Source organism: Prosopis cineraria, unplaced genomic scaffold, assembly GCF_029017545.1.
Source record: "Prosopis cineraria cultivar Desert tree isolate PC_DT_omini unplaced genomic scaffold, ASM2901754v1 PC4, whole genome shotgun sequence".
Lineage (NCBI taxonomy): Eukaryota > Viridiplantae > Streptophyta > Magnoliopsida > Fabales > Fabaceae > Prosopis > Prosopis cineraria.
In genome coordinates, this window is record NW_026555335.1 from 8,263,935 (window position 1) to 8,277,269 (window position 13,335).

The 13,335-nt window shown below is 29.0% G+C and overlaps 1 protein-coding gene, 1 long non-coding RNA gene and 1 pseudogene across 2 annotated transcripts; all 3 read left to right on the forward strand.

Moving 5' to 3' along the window:
- Positions 1-2,527: 2,527 nt before the first annotated feature.
- Positions 2,528-3,400, forward strand: LOC129308016 (class-10 pathogenesis-related protein 1-like; annotated as a pseudogene).
- Positions 3,401-5,269: 1,869 nt separating this feature from the next.
- LOC129308017 (major strawberry allergen Fra a 1-2-like) lies at positions 5,270-6,176 on the forward strand. The gene has a single exon (XM_054948971.1). It carries the CDS (start codon positions 5,601-5,603, stop codon positions 5,877-5,879), a length of 279 nt encoding a protein of 92 aa, XP_054804946.1. The 5' UTR covers positions 5,270-5,600; the 3' UTR covers positions 5,880-6,176.
- A 2,562-nt stretch (positions 6,177-8,738) lies between these two features.
- LOC129308059 (uncharacterized) lies at positions 8,739-10,530 on the forward strand. Its single transcript, XR_008592531.1, has 3 exons — positions 8,739-8,889; positions 9,547-9,612; positions 10,164-10,530. It is a non-coding gene; the product is annotated as an uncharacterized LOC129308059 (long non-coding RNA).
- The last annotated feature ends 2,805 nt before the right edge of the window (positions 10,531-13,335 follow it).

The following is a 13,335-nucleotide window of genomic DNA, read 5'->3' on the forward strand; positions in this document are numbered from 1 at the left end:
TAGGTTCTTTAAAGTTGGTTAAAAAAAAAAGATTCTTTAAAATAATTTTAACTTCATTGTTTACACATATATTTTTTATATCGTTCTTCGTTTGTAGGCCCCACAAATTCGTGCCTTGCTTAATAAAGTCCAAAGTTCAAACCCCCTGTTATTTCAAAACTATATAAATTTAAAATTAAAAAAATTGTCTCCCAATCGGATAAGGGAGTAGACAAATTGGTACAGGCCCTTTCATTGGTGATTTCAGGTCAAAGTGTGGACTTCGACTTTGATTATAGATTTTTATAATGATAATTTTATATTATATATTAATTAAGTAATATAATAATTATATCTTTGTTAAATGACTAACGTAACTGAATGCTTTTAATTAAATATCTCTAAAAAGAAAATATATATTTTATGAAATATTATAATTTCTCACACAAAATTACATCACATAAATGTAGCTAGAGTTTAATAAGTACTCTCTTAATCTCAAATTATAAGACATATTTAAAAAAATTTAACGTCCCAAAATATATAAAATATTTTGAGAAAATTAAGATTTTGTTAAAATATGTTTATTTCAAAATTATCATTTTTCTCTTTATTTAATTTTGTCTTCCTCTTTTTTTAATATATTAAATGAAAGGTGTTTTTAAAAATTATATTTTTGTTTTGAACAAATAAATTTGTTAAGTATATTTAATGATGTTTATTAGTATATAAGATTTTATTTAAAGTATTTTATAATTCGGGATGAAAGGAATATAAAATTTTTAAAATTCCTAATCAATTAATTACTCCCTCCGTCTCTATATATAAGTATTTTTAGTTAAATCTCGTATATTAATAAAAATTTAATATTTAGTTGAAATCACATTAAATCCCAATAATGTTTCAATTTTATCCTTGATAATGTCAATTAATTAAAGGAGAATCACATCTAGCCTCCCTTAAGAAATTTAATCACAAATAAGTATCAATAACAAGTCTCATTCAAAAAAAATAATAAATCATGTTTTTATTTAACAAAATTTGTTTCATAGTGATCTTTATCTGTGATTAATTTTCTTAAGGGGGCCAGATGTAATTTTGCCATTAATAATTAATATGTGATGGTGGGTAAAGCATCTAATTAATATATCTTACCCTTTTTAAGATAAAAAGTAAAATTATTTAATTACTCAAAAATATCATTACAACTTTTATATTTAGAAACAAAATAATTTTTAGAAAATATTCATATTATATATATATATATTATCTATATAAAAGGATGGAGGGAGTAGTAACTCTTTAGCTACCTTTCCGTCCAAATTAAACTTCAAGCAAATTTCATTCATAATACGCCTCCCAAATGTGTCGGAATGAAGCAAGAGTGAAATAAAATTTGGCACTCGAGTACACCAAAAAAATTATGCCACTTGATTTGTCGGTTGTCGGTTAGATGTTAAAAAAAAAAAATTCAAACCATTTTAATGTCACCTTTATCAACCAACTTATATTTTAAAACAGTGTAAAATTTCCCCCTAAAATGTGAGCAATATTTTTCAAATACGCCTGCACAGGTCTATCCCCATGTTCTTTTCTGCACTAAATGAAAAATTGAATTAACCTTCACATCATGGCATGCCAATTCTAGAAGAATGGCATCGTGTTGATATCTAAATCCGCCTTTCTTGACCAATTCTAGTCTTTATGCATCCTCTGGATTTTTCAATAAAATAAATAATGTAAAATACAAGCTATTTTAATTTCCTTAACGACATTAATGGTAGGCGGGCGAAAAAAAAAAAAAAAAAAAAAACAGGGACGAACGCCGGACTTTGTACCACGAGGTGGAACTCGATTTCGGTGCTCTTCGTGGTGGCAGCTTTTTTTTTCTTTTTTTAAATCACAAACTCATTATTATAATAATAATAAATAAATATTATAAAATTATTATTTTAATATTTATTTAAACAAATAAATATTAAGATGTTAAAATTGAACCTAAATAGTTTGACTTATTAAAATTTGATTTGAACAGTTTATATATAATTTTAGTCTAAACAATTTAAAATTGTATTGAAAAAATTAGATTTGAAATAAAAAATATTTTATTTTTTATTTTATTAATTTTGTACAGCTATCTATCTATGAAAAGTAATATTATTTAATACATAATCGGATATTAAATATAGATATTTTTTTAATAAGAATTCAAATATTGATTTATTACGGTGTAAGAAACTAACTCATTTTGCTAAACTCAATTTTAATTTTAAACTCTTCAAATTATTTTTTTAATCTTTTTAGTATAATTCTAAACAGTTTAAATTAAAATTTTTATTTGAACTACTTTGATTTAATTTTAGTATCTTAATATTTATTTATTTATTAAATATTAAAATAATACTTGTATAATATTTATTATAATGAGTTTGTGGTTTAAAAAAGGAAAAAAAAAAAAAAAACGTTGGTGCTGAGCACCAGGATGAGCACCGAAATCAATTCCCATGAGATGGGTGTGGAGTCTATAAATACAATGTCACCTTCCTCCCAAAACCACACCCATCCTCTCAAACCTGATCGTCTGCCTTGATCTTCTTCTTCGATCGTCTCAAAACTAGCTATAGCCCTCTCTGTTTCTTCTGATAATCATGGGTGTATTCACTTTCGAGGACGAGCACGTCTCCACCGTGCCTGCTGCTAGACTCTTCAACGCTCTCTTCAAACACTCTCACGTCATCCTTCCCAAGGTCATTCCCGACATTAAAAGCGTCGAGCTCATCGAAGGAACCGGCGGCCCAGGAAGCGTCGTCAAAGTTTCCTCCGTCGACGAAGGTGGGAATCCCAGGTACGGATTGCACAAAGTGGAAGTGGTGGATGAGGCAAGCTATGTGTACAACTACAGCATAGTGGAGGGCAATATTTTGTTGGAGCCGGTGGAGAAGATCTCCTTCGAGACCAGGTGGGTGGAAGGCGCTGCCGGCGGATCTGTCATCAAAGTTGTGATCAAGTACCACACCAAAGGCGACTCGTCGCCGCCGGAAGAGATGCTCAAGAACGGCAAGAGAAGGGAGGACATCTCTTCAAGTCCCTCGAAGGTTACATTGCCGCCAACCCCGATCTCTGCTAGAGTCTTTCTATAATTTTCTTTTGCGTTATGGAATTCGATTTGGTTTTGGAGCAAATTCAAGTTGTAATAAGGGGGTCGGATTGATATGACGTTGAGAACCACCTTGTTTGTGTTTTTGGTCAACATCGTCGTCCTCTCCTGCTGAGGATGTTGAAATTAAAGTTGTATTTTTCTGTTTGTGATTGGGTTGTTATGGGTTTACCATATTTGAAACTTCCCCTTGTATTCTGTAACAAGTATAAATTCAAAGAATGAACGCTGTTCCACTTCAATAAGAATATAAAATTATACATACATATTTATGTTTCACTTGAAATTCTAGAGTGACTTCACATGCATCATGGATGCTAGAATGACAAAAATATGGAATGAAAATTAGAGGGTTGAAAGAATATATTAATTAATTCAATTAAATGACAAACTCAAATGAATGTCTGGGTGGCTTACAATGTGCCATCAAGCAGCTCTAGAAACGGCTACTAACTAAGACCTAATTGGTATTTTTTGAGAGAAATACTTAAATAGATCGGATACATTATGTCATTTATAGTTTGTTAATAAAAATATAACATTTATATATCATTAAATATAAATTAATTCTGATATTAATTATAGTTGAAAGAAAAAAGATAAAAAATTAAATGAGTATTTTATTATAAAAATAAAATCAATTTAAAAAAATGTCATACAAGAATTAGATTACTTAGAATATTTTAATTAGATAAATTATAAATAACGTGTGTGTAATCAATTTATTTAAGTATTTCTCATTCTCTAAAGTAGAGCGGGCAATGTTTTCAGTTGGTAATTAATGAATTTAATTATTTAATTTGCGAGAATCAACTTAAGGAAGAAAAAGATATATTATATTGGTAAAACGAAAATTCCAACTTCATTCTTTGATGTTTGACTACAATTAATGCACAATATTTTTCATAGACTGGGGGTGGGGGTCAATGTTGCAGCCTTGCAGGGGGTAGAGAGTAAAGACCAGTTGTATTTTTTCACATGTTGAGGACAACATCAAGTAAAATGAATAACAACTTTTTTATTGGACAACAAAAAAATATAATATGTAATTCGGTAATTTTAGTTCAGGCAGACAATAAGATTCTCATAGTTTGTTGTTTGGTAATTAATGAATTTAATTATTTAATTTGCGAGAATCAACTTAAGGAAGAAAAAGATATATTAGATTGGTAAACGCAATTCCAACTTCATTCTTTGATGTTTTGACTACAAATAATGCACAATTTTTCATAGACTGGGGGTTGGGGGTCAATGTTGCAGCCTTGCAGGGGGGGAGAGAGTAAAGACCAGTTGTTATTTTTTACACATTTGAGGACAACACATCAGTAAAATGATAACAACTTTTTTATTGGACAACAAAAAAATCAATAGGTATTCGGTAATTTTAGTTCAGCAGCCACACAGATTCTCATAGTTTGTTGTGTTACGTTCAATTATAAGGAATTAAACCTTCTAATTATTTTCAGTTTTGATGAAAGTCCTTGAAGATGACACAAAATTTTACCCTTTCGCTGAAGTTTACGAAAAGTCCAAGGACTAATTCTTTGTAAAAATAAATTGATTACGGAGATCTTAGAGTCTTGACTCAATTTGCTTACAACTGTACAGATAACACTTGTGGAGGAAATATAGAGGAACATACTATTGATCTTGTTTGAGAATTATTGGCATGGATAAGATACTATCTCATTTATGCTCTGTTTAATAAAAAATATATTAATTCATCAAATAAAATCACGTGTATCATTATTTTGTTTAATTATAAGAGATTAAAGCCAAAAGAGGAGGAAATACAAATGATTAATTTAACTATTTTTCAGGTTTGTGATAGCCTCAACGGTCCCCATCAACTGAATTGTTATTGAATTCTAACCGGGCGTTGCATGTGGAGACATGCACGCCCTCCCTTCTTTGACTAATTCTTGTCTTCCAGCATCCGTTGGATTTTTCCACAAAAACAAATGAAAAAAGCAATAGCGTACATTTTCCTTGATGAAGACATTGTTATATTAATTTAGAAAAGGGGACATAACATACCTCATTAAAAAAAAGAAAGAAAAAGAAAAATCAGAGACAAATCCGTGTTCAACTTCTCGGCTGCCGAAAGGAGTACCATGAGCTATAAATGCCAATGTGCCTCCTCACAAACCCACACACATCCAGGACCTTATTCATCTTCCTCTGATCTTCTTCTTCGTCTCAAACCTAGCAAGCCCTCTCTGTGATAGTCATGGGTTTGTGTTCACTTTCGAAGCCGAGCACGTCTCCACCGTGCCTGCTGCTAGACTCTTCAACGCTCTCTTCAACCACACTCACGCCATCCTTCCCAAGGTCATTCCCGACATTAAAAGCGTCGGCGTCAGCTCATTGAAGGAACCGGCGGCCCTGGAAGCGTCGTCAAGGTTTCCTCCGTCGACGAAGGTGGGAATCCCAGGTACGGATTGCACAAAGTGGGAAGTGGTGGATGAGGCCAAGCTATGTGTACAACTACAGCATAGTGGAGGGCAACATATTGTTGGAGCCGGTGGAGAAGATCTCCTTCGAGACCCAGGTGGTGGAAGGCGCTGCCGGCGGATCTGTCATCAAGGTGGTGATCAAGTACCACACCAAAGGTGACGCGTCGCCGCCGGAGGAAATGCTCAAGAACGGCAAGGAGAAGGGAGGACATCTCTTCGAATCCCTCGAAGGTTACATTGCGGCCCAACCCCGATCTCTGCTAGAGTCCTTCTACAATTTTCTTTAGCGTTATGGAATTCGATTTGGTTTTGGAGCAAATTCAAGTTGTAATAAGATGGAGGGTCGGATTGATATGACGTTGAGAACCAACCTTCTTTGTGTTTGGTCATCGTCTCTCTCCTTATGATTATGGTGGTTTGAGGGTTATTTGTGAGTCAGTGTTTGGTCTCTGTATTTTGCCGTGAGTGATTTAGTTGTCAAGTGTTCATTATACTTTGTACTGTTGCTTGTATTTTGTAATAAGTATAATCCAAAGGATGAAAGCCATTCCACTTCAATAAGAATGCGCGAAACATATATATCATGGGGAGTTTTATTTGTATTTTTTAAAACACCACCTCTTATCTCTTAGATAGTCCAAATATGAATGGATTATTTGAACTAATATGAAATGTTTAACGTTAAACAAAATTAAATTTAATAAGTAATATATAACAAAAGAGAATGATTCATAGATTTAAGTTTTAACATTTTGGGTTAAGATCAATGTGATGTCATTTTGTTAATTTTGCTTACTCCTCTCTTTTAACATTATTAGCTATCCCCTCTTGGCTCTCGTACCATATTTCCCCCCTGTTTTTATAAGCTATAAATAACATTTTTATTAATCTATTGTTAAGTTCATTAGGATAGATTAGTGTAGAACATTATTGGTAATCCTTTTATCTGCGAGGGTCAAATTTTAAAACTTATACGGGAGAAAATAAAATCAGTAAAATAAATGGGAACTTCATGTTTTGACTAGTATAATAATATTATGCACCATATTTTGGATTTAGATTCGATGACTGTATTTAATACAGGTATTGAATACTTATATCATTTAAATCGTTTAAAATTTATATTAATAATTATAAATTTATACTTCACTTAAAATTAATAAATGAATGAATATATCTGAATCATTGATCTGAATTTCAATATTATAGATGGTAAAACATTCAATGTCTGTGTTAAGTTAGTCATCAAATTCAAATTCTTATATTTTCACATACTAGGGTCAGCAAATAATTACAGTTGAGGGGTAGAGCCGTAGAGGCCAATAATTATACTTTTCCTAAGTTGGAGAAAACATTAAATGAGTATTGTCATTGGCCCCAGCGACAAAAAAAAAGGCAGAATAGTTGAACATTTTAACAAGAAACAATGACAAATGACAAATGAATCACTCCAAAGTAGGCAAATGATGAGAACAATTCCTAAATGGTGTTTTGATTTTTATGAAAGATTAGTTACGTTTCATTGCTAACGGCCTGTTCTTGAGAAACTAAAAAAAACATTACCACGAAATGAGATAATTATTTTAAAGTCTTAATGACTTCTTTGACATAATTTTTGTGTGAAATTACATTTCTAACCCTCAACAAAATATTAAAGTGCATGGTGTTAAAAATTGAATTGTAAGTAGTTATATAAAAAATTATAAATTTGTTATTAATATAAAGAAGCATATTTGTTAGTCTAGTTATGCATTAACACGTATGGTTCTTATATTAACAGTTCCAGCTTATTGATTAGTACCCTAAGCATAGGTATTGACAATACATCTTGTCACTAATTCAGCTAATAGTCATAAAATAACAACTATGCTTCTCATATTAATAAATTTGTCTTTGTTATTAATAACTTTAATTTATATTTTAACAACCACAATATTTTCCATTATTTTGAAAGGGTCAGAAAAGTAATTGAAAAAAAATTATGCCAGATCAATCTCTAAGGACTTCAAAGTATTTATCTTATTTGTATTACTATTTATCATTTATCTATTTTAAAGAGTTAATTTGTCATTTTCACTTTTACAAGTTTGGCATCAATATCAATTCTTATATTTTTATGCTTTTCTTTTATTATTTTAATTACTTCCATTGGAGTAGATATATCCAATCGTCAAGAATTTGTAATATAGAAGCCAACTTTGGAAATCAGACGTGGGAAAATAGGTCAGAGGCTAGCATCAAGTTATTTAATTTATCAATCCAAACCGTATTCCTTGACTAATCCATGGTCTATCTTCTGATATATTTTTTTGACCAAAGCTCTATCTTCTCATTAACAAAAGGAGGAAGGAAAACAAAAAAAAATTGACAAACAATTCGCTTGTCTACTATTGCAATGAAATTTCAAAAGAAAAAACTAGGGCGAATTTATTATAGGATCATGAATATGATATTATTACACATGAGGCTCAATCAAATATATATGAAATTTCTACGTAGGGTATAAGACCAAATGAAATAAATTTTCTTGATTAAATAATGAATTAAGTGTCCTTAATAGAAATGAAAAAGAGAATGTTAATCATTACTTAACATGACTTATTAAATATAACATGACTTGTGAAATCCCTTACATATATTGCTTGTAAATTTATCAGGTCCTAATTAATTACATAACTTGTTAAAAACATTGGTTACGTTATTTTTAATTTTCTTATGTCACTTAATAAATCCATTATATATATTTAATACAAGTTGTAACATCCTGATTTTTTATATAATAAAGAAATTGTGGAATTTAGGTTTTGAGAAAAAAATGATAATAATAGGAATTTATATTATTTGAGGTTATTTAGAAATAATATTATGGTTAGGTATTTAATTATGAATTTAAAAATTTAAATTTAAAACCACATAAGCAATATATTAGTTAAGATATAATACATAAATATTTTTTTTATGTATGTGTTAAAAAAAAAAGAGAAGGTAGAAGGAACAAAAAAAAGAGGGTGGAAGGTTGTTTTTTCTAAGTCCCACATTGATTAGATGAGGGAAGAGAAGAGGTGCCTTCATGTATAAAAAAGAGGGGGTGTGTGCATTAGGAAGCATGAGAGGCTAAGATGCAATTTAGAGAAAATTGCAATTTTTGGCCCAAAGGTTTGAATAATTAAATTCAAACCTATAGTTTTTTTTAATATAATTTTGGGACCACAATCCCATTTTTATATTATTTTTCTCTCTTTCTCTCACGTTGCTCAGCGTTTTCTCGCAAGGGGGGATTATTTTTTTTTTCTTCAGGTATGTTCTAACTTTCTTGTTTAGATTAGCATTTAAAAATTTATTTAATTACAAAATTAATTTATAGTTATTTTCTAAATAATATTAGCTTTCTAGTGATATAATTATTTTGTAGGATAGAGTAAATATTCTGATTAGAATTTTTCTATAGGATAGTTAATCTGATGATATGATGTATTAAAATATAGGTTAAAACTCTTAGAGATATAATAAATATTATAGAATATTTTCTTGAGGTTGAAACTCATGTTTAAGAATTTTTGAGTTAAATCTAGATCTATATGGTCGAATTTATGTGGAATCTGAGATGTAGGGATGAACCTCTAATTATTAAATATTTATTTAAATATGAATAGGTATTTTTGAGGTTATAGAAAGGTGATTTGAGGCTTCAGGATAATTCTAAAGTTTTTAATTTATTTTTGGGCGAATTTTTAGAATATAGAAGGATGAATTGTGATACTAGAAGTAATTTGAGGCTTAAAAATAGTTTATTAGGGTACGAGAATTTTAGAAAAGAATTTGGGAAGTTAAATGAGACATAAATCTTAAATTAGTGTTAATATGGATTATAGATCTAAGACTTTCTAACTCTTTAAATTAGAGTTATGTATTTTAATGTAAATTAATACATAGTATTATGAAATAACTATGTAGATTGTGTTGACAAAGATAGTGGTGAAAGAGGAGTTGTGAAGGGGAACTTGTTATTCAAGACACAAGGTAATCATTATTAATGTGTTGTGATGGGTGTGTTTTGTGAATGGTTATGTGTTGTTTTATTGTTTGAAAAATTATGAATTAATAAAAATAAATACTGTATATATATACTTGTTTGAAATTATTGTCAAGTGGGTTAAAAATTTATTTTTGTTTATCATGATGAGATATTATTGTTCGGATATATTTCTGTTTGGATATTTGAATGATGCATGACTTGTCAGGGTATTTAATGTATGGTGATAATGGGAATTTCTGTTCGGTTAATATTACCACGTGGTAAGCCCTCATTGGACCCAATGAGTGGCGTGTCGCTTGGTCCAACTCACCTTTGGCCGGGTGATTTGGCGTCCGAGCATGGTGAAAGGAGGATATAAGGTGCAGTCATGCAAATTAAATACTTATTCGGTTTATTTGAAAGTATTGTTCGGTTAAATATTTTGTGTGCCCACTTAGCAATCGCATGATTAGTTACATCCGCATTCATCATTACATATTAATTTTTGGTTACTGGGACTTTTAAGTCTCATTCCCCGTGGTTAACATTTTTACAGGAGCGAGTCCGGCCGAGAAAGCACCAGAGGTGTAACTATGGTGTATGAGACACCATCTTTTACGTTGCCTCTTATTTTGGATTATACAATGTATCTTGTGCCAACTTAGGACATATCTTGTTTGTGGAGCATGTAAACTCTAATCCTGTTTATTAAATGCATTTATATGTCCAAGAGGATTATGTCTGTCCCTTTTGATTCATGATCTGATTTGAATAACATGCTATGAGGATCCTGACTGTCCCTCATGGTTCTAATTTCTTTTTGAGATATTTTAAGACCTGTGGTATATTGTCTTGGATGTATCATGGTAAGAAAATTTTCTACCATGATAATGGTTTTAATAATTTGCGAAAAATCGGTCTGTAAGTTTTGAGGGTGTTACACAAGTTAAATAATTAACAAGCAACGTAACATTGGACTTATCAAGTAAGGTAATGCAAGAAAATTAACAAAGTAACGTAATGCAAGAAAATTAACAAGTAATATAACCTTTTTAATAAGTTAAGATAATAGTTTAACAAGTTACACATTTAATTGAGGCCTAATAAATTCACAAGTAATGTAATGGATTTAACAAATTATGTTACACATTTAACAAGTCATATCAATTATTCAAATTCTCTTTTTTTTTTCATTTTTATTAAGGACCCTTTGATCATTTAATCAAAAACATTTATTTCACTTAATCCTCCTATCCTTTAGTGAAATTTCAAATTTGATGAGGCCTCATGTGAAATAATGTTACAGCCATGGATCATAATGAAATTCTCCCAAAAATACTATATCGCCTCCTATTTTCAATGGAGTTCCTCCATTGTCTCTCTCACAAGAGATAGTGGATAAAGGCTATTTAAATTTAATTTAAACAGTTTAAATTTAAAATATTTATTTATTAAAAAATTATGAAAAAAAATTAATATATATATTTTATTATTAATTTAGGTAGTATAAATTTAATATGTGTGATCTAAATTTAATATTAATTTTTAAAAAATTTAATATTAAATTTGGATCACCTATACTATAATTGGATTGTCTAAATTGATGATTAAATTTAATAAATTTTTTAGTTTTTATAAATTGAACTTCAGATATACTCTAGATAGTATAAATTTAATATTAAAATTCTAAAAAAATTAATAATAAATTTGGACTATCCATATTAAAATATGGATTGTCCAAATTGCCTATCAGATTTAATAAAGAAATTTACAATTTTTTATTTTAATAAATATAAAATAAAATTAAAAATTTAATTTAAATTATTCAAATTTAATATTAGTGAGAAGAGGGTGGGGGAGAGAAACGAGTCCATATTTAATGTGGTCCATATGTCAGTTTTGCAAAAAAGTTAATTTTTCCATTAAAAAATGTCATGGCTATAACTTAAGAACGCCGGCATGTGCCTAAACTAATGATACTAATTAATCATTAATTAACTAATTCCTCCATCTCAAATTATAAAATATTTTTAAATAAAATCTCATATATAAATAAATTTTATTAAATACACTAAACAACTTTATATTTTTAAAACAAAAATATAAATTTTAAAAAATATCAAAATCATTTAATACATTGAAAAGAGAAAGGACGTAAATTAATTACAGAGAGAGAAAGGATAATATTAAAATTTGTACATTTAATGAAATATTAATCTATCTAAAGTGTCTTATATTTCGAGATAAAAAAACTTATTCAAAAATGTCTTATAATTTGGGATGGAGAGAGTATTAACTATTAACTATTAACTAGTAATTAAATATCTTGTTTTCTTGAGTATCAACAGAACTTAAATTTGAATACCATCCCATATAGATGCATGTTACAAGATCCTTATTACGTAAGCTAATTTAATCTACTAAAAAGTCATGAGTAGCATCAATGAATTTTAAATGCCCTTTGCATCCAATATAGATCGTGTATTGTCAGCTCTAGTTATTAGTATGTCGATCTTCATCCATCCACTGGAAAATAATGCTTAATTTACTTTCTATGTAAACATGCTGCTTCTATTTATTCAGTCAATGTTTGGTATATGAAAAAATATTAAAAAATGAAAAATATATTAAGAACAAAATAGAATAGGTATATTTCTATTTTTTTAAAAAAATTATTTTTCAATTTCATTCAAATTAAGCAACTAAATTATAGTGATAAATGATTCAATTTAAAATTAATAATGTAAAGTAGGCAACTAAAATTTTGAAGCAATCTAAAGTCAAGAAAATTATTAGAAAAGCACTATAGAGTTCTAACATGCTCCATTGCACTCAACTTATCAAATAAATTAATTTTAATTTTAGTTTTAAGGGTTGGGATATTAGAATTAATTTTGAATATCTCTCAATTACTTAAAATCCTGATTAATTCTAACTCAACAATTCTTTGCCAAAATTAGATTAAGAACATTAAGTTCAAATTCCTTCTAACTACTTAGGTCCTTTAGGTATATTCTTATTCCAAAAGTAAATTAACTATAATTAATCTTAAACATTCAATTCCAATAATTTAAATGTAAATTCCTTTTTAAGTTCATTATATTCCTCCAAATTATCACATATTGGTGGCCAATCATCAAACAACAAAGCTAAATTGGAATTAAAACATAAAGCAACCATCAACCATAAAATAATCGGTAAATCAAGATACAACTAAAATAAATGAGTTTATAAGACTCTAAAGTATCAAAATTCAGCCACATATAACTAAATAAAACATCAAAAGCACAAAATAATAGTTCAAATTCAGACGTATAGGAGAAAGAAGGGGAAGAGTAATGAAAAATTCAATAAAACATGGATGATGATGAGTTATCATCGCCCTAAGCTCCAAATCCCCAAATCTCCAAAATAGTTTCAAGAACTTCAGAGACTTCCCAAAATGAAGTCTAGTTTGAAAAATATTAGTTCCCCTCTTTAATCTAATTGAAAAATTGAAGTTGTGAATTCTAGCATGAAATCTGTTATAACACCTGCTATAGTGTTTTTGTTTAGAATTTGCTTTATAACACTAACATATTATAGTGGTAACACTAAATTCCATTTTTTTCTCTTTAAAATCATATTTTTCTTTCTCCACATCTTTCAAGCTTTTGCAAAGATTTCTAAATTTAAAGTCACTCAAATTAACAATAAAAATTACTCTAAAAGAAATTAAAATATAATAT

Coding starts and splice junctions, on each gene's coding strand:
- LOC129308017 (XM_054948971.1), top strand. CDS start 5,601: ATGAGGCCAAGCTATGTGTACAACTACAGCATAGTGGAGGGCAACATA.